This window comes from Lygodium microphyllum, chromosome 8 (assembly GCF_053477565.2).
Source record: "Lygodium microphyllum isolate KBCC chromosome 8, Lygodium_microphyllum_v1.1.10, whole genome shotgun sequence".
Classification (NCBI taxonomy): Eukaryota; Viridiplantae; Streptophyta; class Polypodiopsida; order Schizaeales; family Lygodiaceae; genus Lygodium; species Lygodium microphyllum.
The window spans coordinates 18,745,960-18,771,424 of NC_141142.1; the positions used below are offsets into that span (position 1 = coordinate 18,745,960).

General features: G+C 42.9%; 1 protein-coding gene across 3 annotated transcripts in view; it reads right to left on the bottom strand.

Annotated features, from left to right (window-relative positions):
- LOC148032030 (uncharacterized) overlaps positions 1-23,124 on the bottom strand; it is a 52,351-nt gene extending 29,227 nt beyond the window's left edge. For all 3 annotated transcript variants that reach the window (XM_087684024.1, XM_087684025.1, XM_087684023.1), the window contains exons 1-9: positions 22,988-23,124; positions 22,814-22,898; positions 22,631-22,735; positions 22,263-22,335; positions 21,789-21,897; positions 21,524-21,600; positions 17,857-17,919; positions 17,692-17,749; positions 17,529-17,595 (exon numbers count right to left, since the gene is read on the bottom strand). In XM_087684024.1, coding sequence (XP_087540150.1) covers positions 17,529-17,595; positions 17,692-17,749; positions 17,857-17,919; positions 21,524-21,600; positions 21,789-21,897; positions 22,263-22,335; positions 22,631-22,735; positions 22,814-22,898; positions 22,988-23,042 — 692 coding nt within the window. In that variant the 5' untranslated portion in view covers positions 23,043-23,124. The remainder of the gene's footprint in view (positions 1-17,528; positions 17,596-17,691; positions 17,750-17,856; positions 17,920-21,523; positions 21,601-21,788; positions 21,898-22,262; positions 22,336-22,630; positions 22,736-22,813; positions 22,899-22,987) is intronic.
- Between the last annotated feature and the right edge of the window lie 2,341 nt (positions 23,125-25,465).

Consider the following 25,465-nt stretch of genomic DNA (forward strand, 5'->3'; position numbering starts at 1 on the left):
GGCCAGACGGTGGCAGTGGAAAGGGGTCACTGTTGCAGGCGATTTCAGAGAAACGGACGGCTGACAGCAGTTTACGGGTGCAGTAACTGGCGTGTGGCAGAAAGGACGAGTTTGACGGGACATCTGGGGGAGAGACGTCAGGCATGTGTCAGACGAGTTGACTGGCAGCACTTCAGACTGACGTGGGGAAGGAAATATCGCAGCATGACTGGTGGCATGGCACTGCAAGTGACAGGTACGATGGCCATAGGGCAGTGGCGCTGAGCGAGGAGCTGCTGGAGACGGACAGCACTGGTGCTGGCAGGCAGGGAAAGGGCAGGAGCTGCCACAAGGACTGAACAGAGCCAAGGAAAAGTTGAACTGAGCAAGATGCTCCCGGAGGCTGAGCGGAGCTGGGCAGAACCTGAGCAAAGCTGAGCAGAGCCAATGCTCTAATACCAAATGTGAGAGAGGACAGGATAGAAGCTCAGCACAGAAAACCAGTAGACAGTAGAGAGTGAAGCATGACATCCAATGTAATTGACTAAAAGAGTGTAAACTGAAAGTACAAGATACAACCCTTAAACCTTAGGGTTGTAGGGGGTGTTGGGTATTTCACTCACGCCTCACTTACGCCTAACCTCGCATAGGAGTGTCGGTGATCAATAGGACACTAGGGCACTTTTTACTCTCGATAAGAGAGGTTTTTTCCCCAGACTTATGGTATTATTTTGTATGTGCTTATGACACACACTTAAGGGCACTTACCGTGTTCGGGTGTGAACACCCCCTACAACCCTAAGATTTAAGGGTTGTACCTTGTACTTTCAGTTTACCCTCTTTCAATCTATCGTATCGGGTGTCGTGCTTCACTCTACTATCTACTAGTTTTCTGTGCTAAGCTTCGATCCTGTCCTCCCTCACATTTGGTATCACAGTATTGGCTCTGCTTTGCTCAGCGTAGGTTCTGCCCAACTCTGCTCAGCCTCCGAGAGCTTCTTGCTCAATCGAACTTTGCCTTGGCTCCATTCAGTCTATGCAGTAGCTCTTACCCTTTCCGTGGTCGCCAACACCAGTGCTGCCCGTCTCCAGGAGCTCCTTGCCCAGCACCACTGCCCTGCCTACCCTCTGGCCATCGTACTTGTCACCTATAGTGCCCCGCCACCAGTCCTGCTGCGACACTCCCTTCGCCACGTTAGTCTGAAGCGCCGCCAGTCAACCCGCCTACGTCTCTCTGCTAGACGTCTCATCAAACTTATCCTTTCTGCCACATGCCAGTTGCTGCACTCGTAAACTGCCGCTGGCCGTCCGCTTCTCTAAAACTGCCTGTGATAGCGTCTGCCCTTTCCACCGCCACCGTCTGGCCCCAAAGCCACCTGTCAGCAACACACATCAGGTCAGAGGGGTGGTCCGCAACAATTCGTCATTTCAAATGTAATCTTTTAAAATTTTTTACCTTTTTTATACCAGAATTAATTTCTGGAAGAGAGGGCTCTCATGGCACAAACATAGAATTCAAGAAACTTGTTTGGAACACATTAAATGCAATTTTGGGACACATTCATCAAAAAAATTTGGGCTTTTTATGTTTTCTGGGAACATTGGCATACGCATTGCAGTCACACTCACTGACAGACTGTTTTAACAAATCTGAGGCAAGAAATTTTGGGGATTTTGCTAATACAATGTTATTGAACACTGATTGCACATTGGACTGCGTGCATAACAGACAGTTTTGACAGAGTGCATCTCTGTACACTAACTGCAGAAAGTTATTTCCTGCAATTTCTGAAAATTTTTAGATTTCCAGTGTAGTCTTGCTTCAACATTGCTCTTTTGCATTTTTTGGTAATTGAAAATCATGGCAAATCAAGGAGGACATGTTTTCACCTATGTATCCAAGGAGGACAGATTGGATAGAAATAACTATTCACTTTGGTCCTTCATGATGAAGAATGTACTTGTGGCTAAAAATCTTTGGAATTATGTCAGTAGAGAAGAAGCTCGACCTAGAATTGTAGCTCCACCTACTCCTCCAGGAGAATGTGCACCACGGGTACCTCAGCCTGCTCCACTTCAACCACTTTCCCAAAGAACAACAGCTCAAAAAGCATGGGATACACAAGATGCACAGGATTTGTTGCTGATTGCATTGGCAATTCAGCGGTCAATCATCCCCCATATTCGTTCAGCAGCTTCTTCACGAGAAGCTTGGCTAACTTTGGAGCGGATGTTTGCAGGCAAGAATAAGACTCGCATCTCTTTCTTAAAGAAAGAGCTAGAGACATTGAAAATCGATGAAGATGATTCTATACAGGATCACTTGAATAAAATTCGCGACTTGCGAGAGCAACTCATGAATGCTGATGAGTACTATTCAGATGCACAAATGATATCTGTTGAGCTAAAATATGCATTACTTGCTGATTAGCCTCTTAAACAACCCCAAAACACATTGAAAATGCTCTTTTAGAGTAAAACCCTAAAACGGGGAGCGGTTCGAGAAAGTTTAGTGGAAACCCTAATTTTTGGGTCGCCCTTCCACATCTATAAATAGGTAGGCTGCCCCCATTCAGCAATCATCCTTGTTTTGCAGGTTACACCAGCCCACACACCCTCTACTGTTGTTGGCGCCCAGTTTCCAGCCTGCAGCCCGCCTCCATCTACTGTCCAGCCATCATTGACTGCAGCCACATCATCTTCAGCCTGTCCATTGCTATAGGCGACAGCTCTCAGCTGCTGGTGACTGCTCCAAACTGTCCCAGACTGCTGTTCAGCCTACTGTCCATCATCTCCAGGGTCAGCCAGCCTGTGTTTTCAGCATTGCAGGCCCTAACACTCTCAGACACTGTTTCAGCCTGCTGTTTACAACAGACTGTGCATAGTTTCCAGCCCCCGATCGGCGGTACACTGCTGCGTTTACCAGTTTCCAGCCTCCAGACTGCTATGTTTTGGTGACCAGCCTGCTGCCATTCACTATTCAGCACTCCTACACTCTAACTGGTGGCCACAGACTTGGGATCCGTCTTCGGTGGACATCACACTCCAACATTGCTCTGCCCTTGAGCACACTATACACTCTTATATTCATTTACAGCATTCATTCACTTCAGAGTTGTGTTCTCTCTCTCCCTTCTTCTGTTTGTGTTTGAGTTTTTGTGTTTGAGTTTTGAGTTTTGCGTTTAAGGTTTGAGTTTTGCCCTCTGCTGTTCTGTGTCTATGTCTTTGTGTTTCTGTCGTGGTCGTACACTCTGTGTGTCCTCAGTGCAAACCCTAGCACTCTTCTTAACAATATCTACCACTTTGAACTCATTATCTCCTTTGTACTTGGCTTTTCATACGGCCTTAAACCTCACCATGAGGATTTCCATACAGCCAATCACTTTTCTTCAATTAGTCAATTTGCTTCTAGGGGAGGAGCAAACACGGAAGAATAGTGGTGTGGATGCTATAGCCTCTGAGCAGGCTTTTATGGCTAGATAGAAGGGCAAACACAGCCAAGTGAAGAATGCTCTACAGAGTTCTAGGACTTCTGGCACATCACAGGCAAACAAAAAACAAGGGGGCACGCAAGCCAAAAAGAACAAATGCCATTATTGCAAGAAGCCAAGCCACTACATCACTGAGTGTGCAGAAAGCGCATTGCCAAAGAGAAGAAAAAGGAATCAGGAATGTCTGTTTTTAATACTCCTTCCACTACTATTGAGTCTGCGTCCTTTGTTGCAAATAGGGACTATTGTTTTTACACATGCAATTATGACACCTCTTGGGCAGATCGAGCATTCAACTCTACTGAGGATGCAGGCACTTGGTTTTTTGACAGTGGTGCTTCTAGATATATTACATATCGCAAAGATTTATTTGCATTTGTTTATGCAGCTCCAGTTGGCAAGTCTGTACAGTGTGCCAACAATGCATCATACCCTGTTAGAGGTACTCGGGAGATTGTGCTCACACTCATTGATGGCTCTATTCTCCGCCTACATGATGCTTTATTTGTGCCAGGCATAAAGAAGAATTTGCTCTCTATCTCTTCTTTGGCACGTTGTGAATTACAGGTCACATTTGATGATGACCGATGCATAGTGAGAGACAAAGAACACATGAATTTGGTCTTGACAGGCACTTTATGTCATGGGTCATACGAGTTGGATGCTCTCTCAATTGATCAGTCAGCGTATTTGACATCCACTCTTACTCCTGGTATGATACAAGCAAAGTTATGGCCTGCTAGGATGGGGCATGTGAACTTTGGCAACTTGATGCTCTTATAGCATACGCAGATGCTAGATGGATTATCTCTACTGGAGAGACCTCCTGAGCACTTGTGCGAAGGATGTATTTTGGAAAAAATGCATCGTTTTTCGTTTCCCCGTGATGTTGCTTTTTGAGCAACAGCCAGGTTGTAGTTAGTGCATTCAGATGTATGTGGGCCTATGCAAACAAAGTCTTTGGGAGGATGTTACTATTTTGTGACTTTTATTGATGACTTTACTCGATTTTGTTGGGTCTACTTTTTGGTCAAAAAGTTAGAAGTGTATGATGCATTCTTGGCTTTTATTGCACTTGTTGAAAACCATTATGGTTGTAAAATTAAGACTCTCCATTCGGACCAAGGGGGGAAATATATGTCCTCTATGCTGAATTCCTTTTTGAAGCAGAAGGGCGTTGTCCATCAGTACACTCTTGCTTATACTCCACAGCAGAATGGGGTTGCACAGAGAAAGAATCTGTCACCCATGGAGATGGCCAGATGTATACTGAAGGCAAAGAGCTTGCCTCATAGTTTCTGAATGGAAACCGTCATGTGAGTTTGCCATATTTTGAACAAATGCCCCACCAAAGCTTTGAAGAAAATTACACCTTTTGAGGCTTGGAACAGCCGAAAACCTTCTGTTGGACACTTTCGTACCTTTGGGTGCCTTGCATATGCACATATTCCAAAGGTTCTCAGGAAAAAGTTGAATAAAAAGGCTGTTAAATGCATTTTTATGGGATATAGCAGTGAGAGCAAAGGCTACAGACTCTATGATCCTGTTTCTAAAAAGGTGTTTGTCAGTAGGGATGTACTATTTGATGAAAAATCGGAATTGTCCCTGGCTGGTTTAGACACATATCAAGCTGCCCGTGATGTATTTGAAGGGTTGCTGCCCATTACATTTGGTGATTTAGCTAAAGTTTCAGCAAGTGAACTCAATGTTCAGCCAGATACTCCTTTGGAAAATGTAGAAAATCAGCTATCGGCTGATCTGAATATTCAGCAAAGTGCTAAAATTGAAATTCAGCAAGAGCTTATGCACAGTCGGGAAGCAAGACAAATGCCTAGATGGTATTTACAGACTATGAAAGATAGTCATCTGGATGCACCCATGGCTGGTCGTACTAGAAGGCAAGCTCGTATACATGATACTGCACATACCATGGAGTTTGTTATGGCAGCAAGCACCCTTGATGATGAGGTGCCTAAATGTTTTGAAGATGCACAACAGAGTATGCATTGGATGGCAGCAATGAAAGCTGAATTGGATTCTATCACTAAGAATCAAACATGGGATTTGGTGTCTTTGTCATTTGGGAAAAAAGCCATTGGAACAAAATGGGTCTACAAGCTGAAATGGAATGCAAATGGACCCATTGACAAATACAACGCAAGGCTTGTAGCTAAAGGCTATGCACAAAAAAAAGGCATTGACTATGAGGAGACATTTGCTCCTACTTCCCGTATGACGACCATCAGGTCTATGGTTGCTATGGCTGCTCATTATGGATGGATTGTGCATCAATTGGATATTAAAACTGCATTTTTACATGGGGAACTTCATGAGGAAGTATATGTATGGCTTGGAACACTTGGTGTGCAAGCTGAAAAAAGCTTTGTATGGTTTGAAACAAGCTCCTAGAGCTTGGTATGCAAAGATAGATGCTTTCTTGCTTAGCCAAGGGTTCATAAACAGCTCATCTAAGTCTACCCTTTATGTATGTAAAGAGGGGGGATCCATGCTGATCATTTGTCTTGATGTTGATGATCTCTTGCTTACAGGGACACATGCTGATCAAATTTCAGCATTTAAACAAAATTTGCAGCAAAATTTTGATATGTAAGACTTGGGGTCTTTGCATTATTACTTGGGCATTCAATTCATACCTGATGCTAGAGATATTGGGTTATCACAGTCAAGATACATTGGTAAACTTCTTGAGAAGTTTGGCTTACAGGATTGCAAGCCAGTTTGTACACCAATGGAACCTAAACTTAAACTGTCATTACATGATGACAGTGATTTGTTTGATATACACACATATGCTCTAGCAGTTGGATGTCTTATTTACTTATGCAACACTAGGCTAGACATATAGTTTGCAGTTTCAACCCTGAGCAGATATATGCATCAGCCACGCATGTCACATTGGAAAGCTGTTAAGCATGTCTTCCGTTACTTTCAAGGTACTAGATCTCTTGGATTGCTTTATGCCAAGGGGGGACCACTACAGTTACATGCTTACAGTGATTCTGATTGGGCTGGTGATTGTGATTCACGTCACTCCACTAGTGGCAATTGTTTCTTTCTTGGCTCGTCTTACATATCTTGGCTTGGTAAGAAACAGTCCACTATTGCCACATCGTTATGTGAAGCTGAATACAGGGCAGCTTTCACTACCACAGTTGAATGCGTATGGATTAGACGCTCGCTTGCTGATCTAGATGTATCTGTTACGGAGCCTACTCCTTTGTTCACTGACAGTCAAAGTGCCATTGCAGTGGCACGGAACCGAGTGTTTCATGCATGCATGAAACACATTGAAGATACATTATCACTTTGTCAGAGAGAGGCTACATGCAGGTGATATCAGCCTTGTCTATTGTCCTACCACCAATAATGTGGCTGACATCTTCACCAAAGCTCTTCCTCGTGAAAAATTCGAAGCATTTCGCCATGCTTTAAATTTGATCTCCTTTGGTGGCAAATAATCCTTGTACTCTTGATCATTCTTCACTCCAGGGGGGTTTGTTAGGTATTTCACGCACACCTCACTTACGCCTACACTCACATTGAAGTGTCGGTGATCAGTAGGACACTGGGGCAGTTTTTACTCTCGCTAGGAGAGGTTTTTTCCCCCAGACTCATGGTATTATTTCGTATGTGCTTATGACACACACTTACAGGCACTTACCGTGTTCGGGTGTGAACACCCCCCTACAACCCTAAGGTTTAAAGGTTCTACCTTGTACTTTCAGTTTACACTCTTTCAGTCTATCGTATTGGGTGTTGTGCTTCACTCTCTACTGTCTACTGGTTTTCTATGCTGAGCTTCGATCCTATCCTCCCTCATAGGGGGGTGTTCACACCCGAACAGGGTAAGTACCCGTAAGTGTGTGTCATAAGCACATACAAAATAATACCATAAGTCTAGGGAAACAATCCTCTCCTACCGAGACTAAAAAGTGCCCCAGTGTCCTAATAATCACCGACACTCCTAGGTGAGCGTAGACATAAGTGAAATATCCAACAAGCGACCACAGTCGAGATGCTTGACTCTCAGACTAGTTTAGTGATTGCTCGCGGTGAGGCACAGCCTAATGTCCTATTCCACATGACACACTTTCTGACCAAGCCGACAGCCGAGGGTTCCATGTTCCATAGCTTCCAGGCCTTAGCCACATCTCGGGAGCCTACGAACAATGAGCGTCTTTGGAATTTTTGCTTAGGGCATCTTGGTTATGACTCACTTGAGCTGGTTGAGGGCCTTCCATGCCTGAAGCTAGCTCGAGATGTCTGTAAAGCTTGTTAGCTCGGGAAGCAGCACCATACCCCATTTCCTTAACACACCTCACATAGAGTTGAGGCACCTCTTAGATGATTCATGTTGATCTTTGTGGGTCTACATCCACTGCTGCCTTGAATGGCGCACTGTACTTCTTTTTTATAGTGGATGATCATTCTAGGTACATGTGGGTGTACTTCCTCAAGCATAAGTCCGATGCTTTCACATACTTTTCTGTTTGGGTACTGCTGGTTCATAACCAGAATGGTCATCGTATCGATTGCATGAGAAGTGATAGTGGTGGTATGTTTATCTCCCATGAGTTCTCCGAGTTTCTACAACAACATGGCATTTCTCGCCAACTCACCTCTACCAACTCCCCTTCTCAAAATGGAGTCGTAGAGCATAGAAACTGAACAGTCATGGAAATGGCACGCTCTATGTTGTTCGCAACAGTCCTGAGCACCTTTGGACCGAGGCTATTAACACTTCGGTATACATCCTTAACCGGTGCCCAACTACGGCTCTTACTCAGAGGACCTCATATGAGACATTCTTTGGCTCTCGGTCTATTATTTCCCACTTCAGAGTCTTCGGGTATCGTGCGTACACACACACGCCTGATGACAAGATAGGAAAGCTCACTCCCCGAGATGATCTCCTTATTTTTGTGGGATATTCCTCTAAGGCGAAAGTCTATCGTTTGTTCGATCCTCGGACGAACAAGGTGATCGTTAGGCAGGATGTGGTCTTTGACGAAAGGGATATTGTGCAGTTTTCTGCACCAGATTCCAATCCAATTCCTTCTTCCACATCATCAGAGATCATTCCTACTCAGCCTGGTCTACTTCCCGCTCCTGCCCTTCTCGCAGATTCATCAGTTCCCAGGCTCCCTTCGCAAGACCCATTACCTCACTAGCACCAACAAACTATACAGGATTTGCAGATCCCACCACCAGATTCCACTCTGAAGGGACCTAGAAGATCTGCCCGGCTTGCTCCTCAGGCATCATTTGCGTCATTGATTACATAGCACATTCTGAGCCGGATACGTGGCAAGAGGCTCTTGAGCACCCTCAATGGCGAACGGCCATGGAGAAGGAGCTAGAGAGTATTGACCGAAATGAGACTTGGACATTGGTGGATTGTCCGAGCCACAAGAAAGTCATCGGGACAAAGTGGATTTTTAGGACTAAGCTAAAAGCTGATGGGACTTTAGACAAGTACAAGGCTCACCTTGTAGTGCAAGGGTTTCGACAGAAGCATGGCATTGATTATGAAGAGACCTTTGCCCCTGCTACACGCTTGACTTCCTTTCGGTTGCTACTCGCACTAGCCGCTCACTATAGTTAGCCAATACATTAGATGGATGTCAAGAGTGCCTTCCTAAATGGTTTTCTCGAGAAGGAGATCTATGTGGAGCAGCCACCAAGCTTTCCTTCTGAAAACCCGAGGAATAAGGTATTCCTCTTACATATAGATCTTTATGGGCTGAAGCAGGCGCCGCGATCTTGGTTCCATAGGATGGATGAATTCTTACAAACTCGTGGATACCATTCTACCCCTTATGACCCGAACTTATATGTTCAACCTACTGCAGAGGGGGTTAGCTATATCCTGCTATACGTTGATGACTTACTCATCATAGGTTTAGATTCTGCTGCCATAGCGGAAATTAAAGCTAAGCTTAAAGCTACATTTGAAATGACAAACCTTGGTTTGTTGTCCTATTTTTTGGTGATGGAGGTAGTTCATTCTGGGGATTGTATTTTTGTATCATAGCAGAAGTACGCACTTCAGCTCATGGAATAGTACACTACGGATTAGACATGGCCAATCGCCATGCCTCTTGATCCTATTGTCCACTTGTCGAAGGATACCCTAGGACAGAGCCCTTCGATAAACATACCTATTGCTCTATTGTAGGAAAACTTCTTTGGTTAATTCACTCTAGGCCAAATTTAACTTACTCAATTAGCATACTCAGTCAGTATTTCACAGCACCTAGGATGTCACATTGGATTGCATGTCTTTGTGTGTTGCGTTATTTACGGTGTACTTATTCTTATGGCCTGGCATATGGTTCTGGTTTATGTTTGCAGGGGTACACTGATTTTGATTGGGTAGGAGATCCTGACACCCGGCATTCCCATGGCGGCTACCTCTTTACCTTGGACATGGCTCCCATTTCTTGGTCTAGCCGTAAGCAAGAGACGGTGGCGGCTTACATGGCCAAGGTTGAGTACCGGGCTCTCTTCGATGGCGCCACCGAGGCCATCTATCTGAGGAGTTTACTTGCGGCACTTCTTTTTCCTTGTGTCTCTCCCATAGTTGTCTATTGCAACAACCACAGTGCTACTACCCTTGCAGGCAATCCAATCATCACACCCCGGATGCAGCATGTGGAAGTCCACTTTCACTTTTCCAGAGAGTAGGTTGAGCTAGGCACTATTCGCCTAGAGTTTGTGCCTTCATCAGATTATTTTGGTAGACATTTTAACCAAAGTAGTCAACCGACCAGTTCTTCAGTACCTACTACCCCGGGTTGGCTTGGGTACACCCTCCTCTACTTCTTCAGCTTGACAGGGAGAGGGTACTTCCCTCTTGCTTTCCCTTCCAGTTTGAGAGGGGGTGGCTTCTACTCTTGATAGTGACAGTGTTGATGCTTATAGTTTTTAGACATTACATTCCTTTATTCTTTTGTATTGTTTTATGAACATTTGTAACTTCATCCGCCCTATTAGGATGACATGATTGTAAAAGGACACTTGGACAAGTAAACAATTCTTTTGCGAGGGCACTGTCCAAGTGGCACCGTTGCCTTGCATATTGCATGAGCATGACATCTTGCATCTCCCTTTGCATTACCCCATGCATTGGCATTCTGTTCGTGTAAACATGCATTTGTGCGCATTTATCCCTCTTCGATCTTTTGGAGTGGTCGATTCTAGGATCCACCATATTCGTGGCATAACACATGGAAGTTCTCCTAAAGGCAGTTTCCTTACCCTTGCTTGCTTGCTTGCTTTGCTTGTCCTGTTAAGCCCACCATCCTCTTTTTTGCCTCCCCACCTATTCACCACCTGATTGGCACATACACAAACTTTTATCATCCTTAGGTACTTATCCTAGGTAGTGTGAGGAATTGGCTTGCTAGTTTTGCGAATGACTTGGGTTGAAAACTCTCTTTATCTTTTCCTGTCTGTCACTTAATCGGCCGCTACCCCTATATTCATAATGTATTTTCAAAACACTTTTCAAACAACAACAAAAAAAAACAAAACAAAACAAACAAGTCCATTGTTGTTTCCATCCACCTTTGTAGGACTTGGTAGGCCCTTGGGCAACCGACGAGCACCCTTGGTCCGATGCCCTGGCCTCTCTGGGGTGATCACTTGGGCTCATTGGTAAGATAATCATCACCTCTGTAGTCATGGTAGGCCATTGGGCAGCCAACGTGCACCCTTTGTCCGATACCCTATCTACTTTGAGATGGGACGCATTGGGATAAATCAAAATTTAGGTTGGCCTCCTTTTTTATCCCTATATTGGGCCTGAGAGGGGATGTTGTGCTAAGAAATGCACTTAGCCACTTAAACAGCCCCAAAACATGCTTATTTTAGGCTTATTTTAGCCAAAACCCTAAAATAGGGAGCGGATCAAGAGAGTTAAGTGGGAGAGGATCTAGAACCCTAATTTTCTATAAATAGGCAGCCAGCCCTCCACTCTTCCCTAATCTCGTTTTTGTAGATTGCAGGTGCTAGAGCTTTGCTGCCCACACCCCGTTCGCGGAGGACATCTCAGCCAAGGCTGCCCCACATTGTCTACCACATGTTGGCGCCCATTTTGCAGCCCTCTTTTTGCTGATCTGCCCTATTCAGCCATCGCCTTGCTGATCCACCTTCTTCCATAGTGACTTTGCAGCCCGTCGATCTCATTCTGGTGTTGGCGACTACTCCTGGAGGTTCTCCACTGCCTAGCAACTGCATCATCATCGTCATGTGATATTTTCCTCTGTCTCCTAGCATTCTCCATCACTGAGGAGGCTGCGTTTTGAGTCTAGAGCTGCCGTCCTGACCTTCTCTCTCCTCCCTCTGTTGCGTTTACATATTCTCTCTCCTCCGGAACATGTGTACACTGTCGTCCAGCATCAGGAGGCTGCATTTCAATTTTTTTCTCCTCCTCACCTGACATCCACACACTCAAGTATTTGTGTTTGCTGCACACTCTCTCTCTACACTGCCTGTCTGCATCACATCCAGCTACACAACAGCGTTTGCTGGTGTTTGACACTTGGAGGCTGCCTTGCTGCGATTCAGGATTCGTTCGGAGTACGACACACTCTCCAGCTCATTACCCCTGCCCTGATCCTTGAGATACAGGAGTTTGAGGTTCAGTATTCATTCACTGCATAGTGTGTTTGCTGCATGAGCATCATATTATTCAGTAGTTATATCACTTTATTTATTCACTGTGTTCATTGTCTCTAAGTCACTCTAACCCTAACTGTGTTCTTTTATCAGTTTGTGCTTTGTCGTACAGTTTCTGTTTATGTTTCTGTGTCAAGGTATTTCCTTACGGATCTCGCCCTCCCACATCATTCACTCCTCTAGCCTTGAGCATTCTGTATACTCTTACATTCATTTACTGCATTGATTCATTCACTTTAGAGTCCTCTTCTATCTTTGTTTGTGTTCATGTTTTTGCATTCTGAGTTTTAAGTTTGCATTTTATGTTTAGGGTTTGCATTTATTGCATTATTGTTTGAGTTATTGTATTTTAGTCATGTTCATACATTTCATGTCTTCTCAATGCAAATCCTAGCATATCTTCACATGGTATCAGAGTTGGTGCTCTGTTAAAAAGTATCCCGTCTTATTGTGGAGGCTTGGTTTTGCGCAAGATACATGGATGACACGTAACCATTTCACAATGTCTCAGATTCCTTGGGATCGCATGCAGGTTTGCCTCAGTCCTTCCTAGGTTGAGCACATGGGAATACGCACCGTTCCTTTCATGGTTTCATCTTCCTAGGAGATCTTCTCTTCTACTAGCATGGAATCTTTTTCCATATGGATCGTACAGCATCTCTCTTGATGCTATCATGGTGTTGACTTCTACCTTGCTCTTGGAGTTGGGCTACTTCATCCTCATCTTCATCTATCATCATGGTTCTCAACACCACACGAAGACCGATATCAAGCTCCTCTTCCTCTTTCGGCCTCCCTTCCCTCTTATACCTCCCCTTTGCATTGCATAATCATCATCATCTTTGTACAAGGGTGCTTGTGCAAGTTAACAATTTTCCCAAGAGGGACACTATCCAAGTAACACCTTTGCTACATGCACATCCTTATCACGTAGCACCTTATTGTAAGCATGGGGAAAAACGTGAGAATGACAATACTTTGAACGCAACCAACTCAAATAAATTATCACCATGAAAATTAGAAGAGAGAGACAAAGATGAGTGAGGGAGAGAAAGAAAGAGAAGTCGACACCACATTGAGAGAGAAACTTGCTGTGAAGAAATGCTCTAAATGCAAAAAGCATAAAACCAATCATATGACAAAGCACACACTAATAGACTCAAAACACAGTTAGGATTATGGTTAAGGTAACTTAGAGACAATGAACACAATGAATAATAAAGTGAATGAATAATGAATATACAGTGCTCATGTAGTAAACACACTATGTAGTGAAAATATTGAAACTCGAACTCTCATATCTCTAGGATCAAGGCAAAGGTTATGAGTTGTAGAGTGTGTCCTACTCCGAACGGATCCCAAATCGCAGCAAGGATAGCCTTCAAGTGTTGAACACCAGCAAAACGCAACCAAGGAAGGTTGGATCTAATACAAACAGCACTGCAGGAGAGAGAAATACTAAAAAGGCATGTACTTGAGGAGAGAAAATTTGCACAATAATTGTTGGGTGCAAATGCAGCAGACAGAGGTGAGAGAGTGTCAAGGTGATAGCTAGAAAACCAAAACACACCATTCAAAGGAGAAAGAAGATGATGGCGACAACTGCCAATATGTGGCGATAGCATCCAACTATAGATGACAGCACCCAACTATAGGTGACAGCTCGTGGGACTTGGCGACAGCAACAAACACACGAGGAAGGCAAGAGTTAAGCACCAGATGGTAGCAGGTGTCTCCTGGAAGCTATGACCGCGATGTCCTCCACGAACGGGGTGTGGGCAGCAGAGTTATGGCTCCTAAAACCTGCAAAAACGAGATTAAGAGAGAGTGGTGAGCTGTATGCATATTTATAGAGAGTTTAGGGCACCCAAATTAGGGTTTTGTATATGGGACACAGTAACTCTCTAGGATCGCGTTTCTTTTTAAAATAAGAGGTTTTCTCCATTAATTAATCATGTTTTAGGGCTGTTTAAGTCAGGTTAATGCATTTTTAGCTCAACATCCTCTCTCAAGCCCGAAACTGAGCCATGAGAAATAAACCCTTGGTATATATTTTATTGTACCCCAAAGTGTCCCACCCCAAAGCAGCTAGGGCATCGGACAATGGGTGCGCCTGGGCTGACCTACCAAGACTACAGAGGCAATGGTTTTCTTACCAAGGAAGCCCAAGTGATCACCCCAAAGAGGCTACGACATCAGAACAAGGGTGTGTATCAGCTGCCCAAGATTTGGCCTAGTATAAATCAACCAAAGTAATTTCCTTACAACAAAACAATAGGTATGAGCATCAAAAGGCGGACCCAAGATATCCTCATGTAGATGGACAGTGGGATCTAGAGGCATGGCCACTAGCCGTGGCTCATCAGTACAATTCTGTTTCACCAACTGTAGGGCATACTTCTGCTGTGACAAAAAGATACTTTCCTAGGATCTAATAATCTTCATCCCCAAGAAATAAGACAATAATCCTAAATCTGTCATCTCAAAGGCAGTGCAAAGTTGTGCCTAAATGTCTGCTAGAGCCGCAAAATTTGAGCTCGTGAATAGTATATCATCAACACATAGCAAGATATAGTTGACCCCCATGCTAGTGGTGTGCACGTATAGATCGTATAGATTTGGATTGTAGGGGGTAGAATGGTATCCATGAGTCCGTAAGAACTCCTTCATCCTGTAGTACCAAGACCTCGGCGCTTGCTTCAGCCCATAAAGAATTTTTTGCAAGTGAAATACCTTGTCAGTGCACTCAACAAAACAAAAGCTGAGAAGTTGCTCCACATAGACTTCCTCCAAATAACCATTCAACAAGGCACTTGATGTCCATCTGATAGATTGGCCAACCATAGTGAGCGGCGAGCGCAACCAACAAACGAAATGATGTTAGCCAAGTAGTAGATGCGAAGATTTCTTCATAGTCAATGTCGTGCTTTTACCTGAAACCTTGCACTACAAGGCAAGCCTTGTATTTGTCTAAGGTACCATCAGCCTTTGGCTTGGTCCTAAAAATCCAGTTTGTCCCAATGACCTTTTTGTGACTAGGATGATCCATCAAGGTCCCAGTCTCATTCCGGTCAATACTACTTAGTTTCTTTTCCATGGCCTCACGCCATAGAGAGTCCGAAAGAGTATCCTACCAGCTCTCTAGCTCAGAATGTGCAATGTAATTAGTTGTAAACAACAATGCATATGAAGCATGAGGGGCGAGCCAAGTAGACCTTCTAGGGTTCTCCGAGTGAGATCCAGTGGAAGGATCCCCAAATCCCGCATGGTCTACTAGTACCAACGAGGTAACGGGTCTCAAGGAGGAGGCGTGGGAACTAAAATATCTGCAAGAAGGTCAAGAGCGGCAATAAACCCGGCTCAATAGACACGATCTCAAATGATGTTAGCAAAGGTGAGGACGAAGAGTCCAGTGCAAAGGACTACACAATATCCTTCTCATCAAAGACGACATCCCTCCTAATGATCACCTTGTTCGTCTAAGGATCGAACAAACAATAGGCTTTCACTTCAGAAGTGTAATCCACAAAAATCAAGAGATTTGCTGGAGAGGTGAGCTTTTCTATATTGCCATTAGGATTGTGCGTATAAGCACAACTATCGTAAACTCTAAAGTGAGAAATAACAGGCAGAGAACCAAACAATGCCTCATACGAATTCTTTTTAGGGACCGCTACAGTCAGGCATGAGTTGAGAATATACACAGAAGTGTTAACAGCCTTTACCCAAAGGCGCTCAAGCAGCTTTGTTGCGAATAGCAGAGAGCGTACCATATTTAGAACAGTCCGGTTCCTATGCTCTACGACTCCGGAAGTTGGTAGAGATGAGCTGACGTGAAATGCCCCACTCTTGTAGAAACTCAAAAAACTCGTAGGAGATAAACTCGCCATTAAAATCATTCCTCATAGTAACCACATGACAACCACTTTGGTTATGAAAACCAGCAACACCCAAGTACCGAAATAAGTAAAGGCATCGGACTTGTGCTTAAGAAAGTACACCCACATGTATCTGGAGAAATCATCCACTATCAAAAAGAAGTACATTGTGTCATTTAAGGCGGCAATGGATGTGGGACCACAAAGATCTACATGAATAAGCCTAAGGGGTTCAATAACTCGAGTGATAGACTGCTTAGGAAAGGGTGTACAATGTCGCTTACCTAGCTTACATGCTTTACAGACCTCTCGGGATAGTTTTAGGTATGGAAGGCCCTCAACCATCCCCTAATGCGACAACTCATAGAGAGAGTCGTAGCCAAGATATCCTAAGCAAAAATGCCAAGGACGCTCAGAGTCGGTAGGCTCCCGTGTAGTGGCCAAAGCATGGAAGCGATGGAACTCCAAATCATCGGCAATCAGCTCCGTAAGAAAGTGTCATGTGGTAAAGGCCATTAGGCTATGCCTTGCCAATAGCTTCCCCACCACCTTGTCCTAGAGGCCTGCTGCCATGTTTTCAGCCTTGGCAGGATGACGGACTGCTATTGCTGCATTTGGGATCCATCACACATGACACACACTTGGAGTTGTTTCCAGCATCCCAACTCCATACGCTCACTTCAGCCCTGGTTGAGGGACGGAGGCCCGAGGTTTCTGCACATTATTCTTCATTTCTATACACTCTCCCATCATTGACCATTCATCAAATTATGTTATTCTGATATGTGCACGACATACACTTTGTCTTTCTCTGTTTGCCCTTGCATTTCCTTACACAATCACCATATTTTGGCTGGAAGATAGACTTTTTTACTGGATGTCATATACCTTTCATATTCACAAATTGAAAGTTCCCATGATCTTTGGTCTATGTTGGCATATAGCTGATTCTAAGAGTAGACAGATGGTTATAAAATGCACAAGCAATGGTAAAATCCCTGACTGTGCTACTATTTATGCTCTACACCAGATGATGACGTGAGATTGGCCTTTCTGCACTCAAGGACAGACACGTATGACAACAGAATATGCTTGTGGATAGAAGCAATGCCAATAAGAAGAAAGGAGCTCATGCATATTTACTCAAGTCTGTTTGCTATGGCTCTTGTGATTTGTTATGGTAACGTACTGTACCAGTAAAATGCAATGCCTCTCACACTAGCATCACTATGGCATGTCTCAAATGGCTAAGATAGCCATCCACAATCCGTTGTGATGATACAGGGGAATTGTAGCCATTGTGCTCAAAATCACTAGTGGTAGGTAATCTTACTTTGCACAAAGATTTTGAACCATTTATCCTGTTTTATGCATCCTCCTATTTGATTTATGGAAAATGCGCTTCTTCTTCTTCCTTAGTTCTCTTAGGACCTACTTACATCACTGCAAAGAATGACTGAGAATGCAGGACAGTTACCTTCCAACACTAAGTTCTGGGTATTCTTGAACGCCATAGTCAATAATTTCTGATAATATTTTCAGGGCTGTACACCACACGATATACTAACTTGGAGGCTGTCAGTACATAACGTTTTTAATTCATACAAAAGTTGTCAACAAAACAAAAGATGCCCACTTACCTTCACCATACCTCTTCAAGTGATAAAAGCAGAAAGCTTTATTGTATGCAAGGTCCGGCTGCATTTGAAGGGCCATTGCTTCCATTTAGATTTGATGCACAAACTTGAGTGAATTAAGCCAATGTGATTAAATATTTACTGCAGTACTTGGATAATAGTGGATACCTCAAAACCCAATGTATTTGATGCACTTGCAAATTTGGCAAAAGCTTCTTCATAACTTTCCTCCTGCTCAGAGCAACTGCTGTTCAATTGCTGGTGAATGCAATGTCAAAGTGCATAAACAAAATGATAAAGGTGACATTAACTAATTTAAGTGAGAACGTTTGACTACCTCATGCATATTCAAATTTACTTAGTGTAGCTTGGTGGATGTTCTGGTAATAAGAGACTAGAACAGAGGGAGATATTCAACATTCCACTTGTCTATTTGGTAGAATCAATAAGAAGATGGGTGGCTAATTGATATGCTGCTGCTGAAAAGTTCAGGCCTGCTGCAGACAATGAAAATGTCGAGCAGTAGAAGTTACAAAGAATTTGGCACATAAAATGTGTGCTCCTCTTTTGGATAAAGTGATTCAATAGGATGTCCCATGACAAGGCTCTTCGCAGAATATGAACCTCTTTTGACCATATTTCCAATACCATCCAAATGGTATCATGGAAAAGAAATATTCGTTCCTTTTGTGGCTCTTAACAGTCTTGAATGTGGCAGCCTATATAGTGCATCTGGGCAGAGACTGAGTTATTTAAGATTCTTTCATTGGCTGTACTAACCTTGCTCTTCATATTGGCCACAATTCAACGCTACATTTGCATGCACTATAGACTTCACTCATGTTATGGTATCATGAAAGCTGGGTCACCATACTCATTCTTGCATTGAATCTGAGGCCTAGGTTAAATCCATGAATCAAGTAGGGTAGAGGAAAGAGATAAAGAAATCAAAAGGCAAACTTAAACTAGGCTAGACTAGGCTTTTTGTGGAGCCGAGGCTTTTCTAACCCAGGTTTAATTAGAGGCGATTGCCATTTTAGATGCAACCTCACAGACTCTTTTTGTCACCACTAATGATGAAAAATCCTTGTAATTTATTAAACTGAAATATTGCGTTGCCAATCAATGGCAGGAGGTGACTCTTCGCAACCACCTAATGACCCTAGCAAAGGCACCAAAATGAAGAAATAATCATCTTGCTAAAATTTTCCATCTAACTATTTGTTTGTAGATAAAAAGCTGTACAGGAGGACGAAATCTATAAAATTCATCAAACAGTACCTCCAAAAAGCACTAGTAAATACTTCATCTCTGTCAGAGCCCTCTTTGGCAGCTCATGCTCGCTGAGGATCTCTCTCAAAGACTGCACACATCCCACTTGCCTCCCACGGGGTAAGCTGAACTAGTCTATTATGGTCACAATGGCATTATTTGAGATCACCTGCTCTTCAGAGGACCACTATGCCAATGAAACTCTCATTCCAAGAAAGAATCTAGGATAACTAAGGGCTGAAATGTGTCTTTGGCTTGGATGTTAACAAGTGAATCGGCCCCACTCCTCAATGTGCAGTTATTGGTGCATCATGGGTCTGCAGAAGCAAAACAGCCGTATCATCCTGAAAATACAATACCAAAAATTTTTCATAGTAATACATCCAACCATCTCTAAGTACAAAGGCAGAAAGCAGAGATGGGGTAGGTCTTGTTGCCAATGTGCAAATCCATGCAAAAGTTCGGATCTGCCTCATAGAGCTACTTCGGGGGTGCAAAGAATTCTAATTACACCTAATTACACTCTAGTACTACCATCACTAGATGTGATGGCTTGTTCAATGCATCTGCCAGCAATGAAATTGTATTCAAAGCTGAATTAGAGAAATCACAATGATGTGGAGCAAGGGAATCAAAAAGATAGAGCTGCTGTAGACGAACTGAACTGAAGAACAAGAACACTTGAACTCAAAAGAGAATGAACTCAGGAAACAGAATCCATACGCCAAGGCACAAGAGTGTGTACCAAGGCACTGGTGTGGGCAACCGGCAGAGTGCTCCTGGTTTCCCTCTCTCCAATAGGATGTGGTGTACTTGTACCACATGAAAATGAGATAGAGGAGAGACTGCCAATAGATAGGCTAAAACAATACATCCAAATAATCAGGTCATCCAGCATCATTAAATGCCAAAAATACCAGCCGGACAGCATTAAATGTGTGCCACCTCAAAATGGAAATGCACTCAGACTATGAGCTCATAAAGCCATGATATGTAAAAGGCTAACAGAACTACCGCTATGAGCATGAATATATCTACTTGTTCAGATGTACCAAGCAATCACACTAGCTATCAGCTCCCATATGCAACAATGCCCTGGGTCCACTCTGACTGTGGAAAAACTAGCATGGCAATCTTACTTAGAGAGAGATGAGATAGCCTTGACTCCCCTATATATCCTCATAAGTTGTGCCTCTGTCCATGACCCAAGCAATCATCCCCCATGTCACAATCATAGAGTCCATTGTGCCATAAAACACCATCTTGAGTGAGGGCTCTCCTCCAAACCTCTCGAGCCCTAGGGCAATCCCATACACAGTGTCTTTCTTTCTCCTTTGGCTCTCCATATCTAGCACAAGCTACTAAATCCCTATCATACCTAGGCCAAGTACCAATTGCTAGGCTCCTGTGTACTAATAGGCACAAAAAGAGTAAACTTTTTTTGGGTCTAAAGCTATCATCCAATCTCCTCCAAAAGTTAGCTAGGAAAGCCAGTGAGATACCTTGTCTAATACAATTAGAGTCATTGTTGGCATCATTCAAATCCTACTCATCTAGCTCCTCTAATCCTACTAATCTGGATCCTCCTCCCCAATCTGTTCCTGTATCCAAAAAAGGGAATTCTTAGTATGTGATTTTTGCAGGTCTTGTTAATTTTACACAGATGAGGGCACCCTTGTTATGGGCGAGGTATTCTCTTAGCAAACCACGTAACACAAGGAGCTCGAGCTTGGGAGCCTAGAGGATCTCACAAGCTCAATAAGTCAAACATGACCAAGTTGTGCACAGATCAAGATGCTATGATGATGCTCTAGCTTATGGGCCACTAGGGATGATTGAGTCCAAATCATTAAGGCTCAGTGATGAGTGTGCCTAGACCCAAAATGTGTTGTTTATTGGGTAGGGTTAGGGTTTGCTTTGTTGTTGATGTTGCACATCTTCTAAGTCTCCAATGGGACTTGGATCTTGACACTCGATCTAACAAGGTATTCAAGAAACCCTTTTACAATAGCCAATTTCATATGTGTCCAGGATGACAGTCTCTCCAAATTATAGTGAGCTTGTTTGCAGGCTATACATTACAGCAGGGAGCTATTTTAGGAGTTATCTTGCCAAGGTGTTTTAACTTTGGCATTGGGATCAAAGCTTGTCCTGCTTGTTGAGATGGGGGAAGTGTCTTAATATCCACTCACAAAAACGCATAAACCATTCATCATTGCGGCTCTATATCATGGTTTTTCTCGTGCAATGCAAAACTTGATCTTTATAGTAGCCTCTGTGATGGCAACATGTTATCCTCTAATAGGAATATGTTTTAAGACCTTTTCATGATAATTCTTGAACAATAAGGGACACTTCAGTTAGATTGATGAATCAAAGGTTCTATGAGCCCAATGAATTGCTCCGAATCTTAATTAAAAAATGATCTCAAGTCATAAGACATATGGGTGAGTAAGTTATTTAATGACAGGTTCAAACAGAATATCATGATCTATACACATTATATGAGATTGGTATCATTCCAAGTATAAAGCATTATCTTTCTCACCAAAACAGGTACAACCTTACATAAGCAACATCCAAGGTTTACAGCCACATCAAAGTTCTCTACTGAATTTTGCTCCCATATAGCTTTGCTTCCTGAAAACATTCGCACACTATCTAAACAATCATTACCATTCAATTCAACTTATGAAATTAAAGTCATGTAACAGGAGCAAAGCCTAGCTGTGTTTATGTAAATATCATAAAAATATGTACTATAAACAATGCTCATATCTTCTCCAAATAGGACAGAGACAGGTACATAATTGTGTGATATAATCTACCTGTGATATCTTCTTGCTCATAACTGATACATGCCTTCAAATTTTCTATTCTTTCTGGATGACCCTCCATGGTTGAGCAAACTTTCTCAGCTGCAGTCAGCATAGATGCCTGGCCAAGTAAAGGTTCTCAGCATTACTCATTATGCGTATATAAGACTGACAAATGGAAATCAGTTGTGAATGAAAACATCCTTGCAATCTCCTGATGACGGCATATTATATATAAAATACTCACAATTCTACTGCTTTGGTAAGTATGCAACATGAATATTTTACAATCCCTTCTGCCATGCGTGCATATGCATGGTAACTGTGTTCACAATGGGCAGCTATGGAAGCCCCAGATTATGTGTGAAACGGACATATCTATTGGACATTGAACCTGGGTCTCCTTTTTGCAAGAGGGGGGAAAAAAACCAAGAATGCAAGAAAACTTATTATACACTAAATAACACAAATTTTCTACAAAGATACCTTGTATAAAGATTGTGCATGATAAATTCGGTATTTCTCCTCCATAGATTGGGCCTGAGAAAGCTTTTCATAGCTGCAAGATTTTGGAAAAACCACATTATTCAAAACACAAGAAGTTTTGGTATTTTCCCATATAGGAAATGGCTCTTTTCCCTTGTCTTTCCATATAGTGTTCAACATCATAAGCTTCTGCTCGGGAGACACTCCACACGGAGGCTGGTAGCCCCTTGCCCCCAACTGCACCTAGCTAGGTATGCGTTCCCTCCCAAGCAGAAGAAGCTCATGATGTTGTCATATCATAATTCACAATGTGCAAATTAAAGTGGGAATTTATGTTTCTTGTGATAGGAAGTATATAATGGACTTACACAGAAGAAGCGGCCCAGAAATCTCCCAGATAGTAATGGCAATACCCCAGGAGAGAGAGAGCTGCATGGCTATCAGGGAAGAGCTTCAACTGTTCTTCAAGAAACCTGCAAAAGATGGAAAATGATCAGGTCACGTAACCTAACTGAGATGAGATGCGCATGAATGCGGTTCAAGAGACGGACTTGATCGCTTGACGGTGGAGCGAATCGCGGATGTAGCCATAGACGAGGGCAGTGATGCTGCCCGCAGCAGGCTTGGCCATGGCTCCTGTCAAGACAAAGATCAATAAATCGAATAAAGATATAATGTATTTGCCTGATTGAGAAGCTGGTTGATGATATTCTACGTAGTTGCACCAAGATAGAGATGATGGAGATGGACTGGTGGTGGAGCCCTTTTGGGTAGACCCATCTTCTGAGTCCACTAGCGTGGACCGCCATGCACCAACTCATTAAAACGTGCAACTTGCTCGGAGGCCATGAATGGATATTTCGCAAAAGCATAACTAAAATGCTTTCTTCATTTCTAAACCTCCTCTTTTAAATTTGAGAAGCTTTTAGGCTTTCCCCCTTGATTTTTGCCATTGCTTGAATGATTCTTGATTTCTCCTTATGTTGGGTACATGTATTCGTAGTGAAAATGATGCAAAGCATAAATTGTGTCAATATACAAGATGGTGTTGTTTCAAGCATTAAGGCATGCATAACGTACAAGTGACTAGCCAATCTAAGTTGCTATGGGAGGAGAATGACACCCATGGAGCATACTCATTTGTGTAAGTCATGTATCATCATTTTTGTCATGGTGACTACGCCACTTTTTCAACTATCCTTAATGTGCAATGGATCCACTGGAGATGCAACAACAAATTCCAATGCCATCTCACATGCGCCAACATCTTTGCATCAACTTGGCCGCATGCAAAGATTAGTGATTTGTGATAGTGTAGGCCGCATGCAAACATTTTTTTACCTAACCTGCATGCAAGCAGGCTCCATTAAGAGGCAAATAATGGAGGAGATGACATGCAAGTGGGCATATGCAAAGTCAAATTACAAACAAGCTCTAGAAGCAAGTGATGTGGATATGGCTGACGTAATAAAATCGTTGCACCAAGACCAAGTGAAGCGCAACACTGAATGCAAAGCTAAAGCCTCTAGGGGGGTTAAAATACACAAAGCGGCTCTCATTATGTCTTTGGATAGAATCAAACAAAGATATAGCAACTTACTCGCATTAGGCATCTTTCTTTACTTCTTGGGGGGACCCCCAATGAGGAAGAGTTCGTGTGGTGGTTTGAAGCCACCTCTATCAGTCCAAACCAGCACTCATCTAGTTTTGGTTCATGAGGAAGGGCTTCTACTTTGCAATTTCTACGTCTAAAGCAAAATGAGATTGGCTCCTTCACTTAGGAATGCACCAAATTCCTTTTTCATAAGCTCTACTTTGCAATTTCTATGTCTAAAGCAGAATGAGATTGGCTCCTTCACTTAGGAATGCACCAAGTTCCTTTTTCATAAGCTCTCTAAAGCTGAAGGTGAAGAAGGAGACTGTCTTGGTGATTGAGGATAAGCATAGGAATCTCTAGTTTGATGATTACACCATTACTCAAATCTTTGATAAACATCTTTCATCCATTGTTGCCTCAAGCTTTGAGCCTGACATGGTAACTAATTATGACTCCCACTTGAATGACTTTTTAGGTGACATTGTGATGCCTATCTTGGCTTATGAAGCCTTTTCCCTCAGTCCACCTTTTACCCTAGATGAGATTCTATTCATAGTGTCAAAGTTGAAAACAGGAAAAGCTCCACATTATCGCAGTGCGTAGGGTTGAAGGTCACCACAGGGATTTGGCAAGAAAACTAGACAAGATAGATGGAGATGTGTCTTCAAGAGATAAGTAGATTATAGTGAATGTTTAAAGGTTCAAGAGGTACTTCACGGTCAATCATAGGGGTTTGAGAGAGAAGAATGTATGGGGGTTCAAGAGCTTAGACTTTGAAGATGGTAGAGATAAGAGAAGGGTTAAAGGTTTCAAGCCAAGTTCTTGAAGATGTTGATAGAGCTTCCAACCGCATGTTCTTAGCAAAGATCACAAGAGTATTATCTCATTAGTTCTAACTCATGAAATCAAGCTTTATTTCTTGATTGTAAGAGCAATCAAAAAATCAAGTACAATATGATGTCATGTATCATAAACAACTCTGCATCCCATCATTCATACATGATGCGATAGCATGAATCAACTTTGCATGATTACATTCAATGTAGACTGTTAGGGACAAAATTTTATGAGTCAATTACAAGGCTCGTAGGGCAAAGAGACTTGCTTCAAGAGAGCTTCAAATTGAGTTCCTGATAAGGATAAGTTACCACAACCAAGAAATAAGAGAAAAAGCTCCTCTAAATATAACTCAAAGCATCTATGAATGATCTACAAACATTGCCTTGCCACAGGGGCACATAATACTTGCATATTTTGAGAAGATGGCTTCTGTAGAGTAAGAAATGAATTAAAAGAACAATGATATAGTTGATTCTCTAAATATGGCTGAAGATATCAGCCCAAATATCTTCCAGAATTCACCTCTGATGATAGCATAAACTTCCCCTAACACGGTGTCGATGGGTTTGGTGTCGAGAGTCCACCACGGGGGTAAGAGACATCAGGGTGAAGGTAGATTCAGGGAGAGGAGTAGACGGAAGAGAAGGGATTCGAAGAAATTGAAGATGTAGAAGAATACCCCCAAAAAGAATTAGAAAATGTAGAAGAATACTAACAGAGATGAAGCCTGTCGGTTTATTCCTGCATCATGAGAAGATAAAACTCT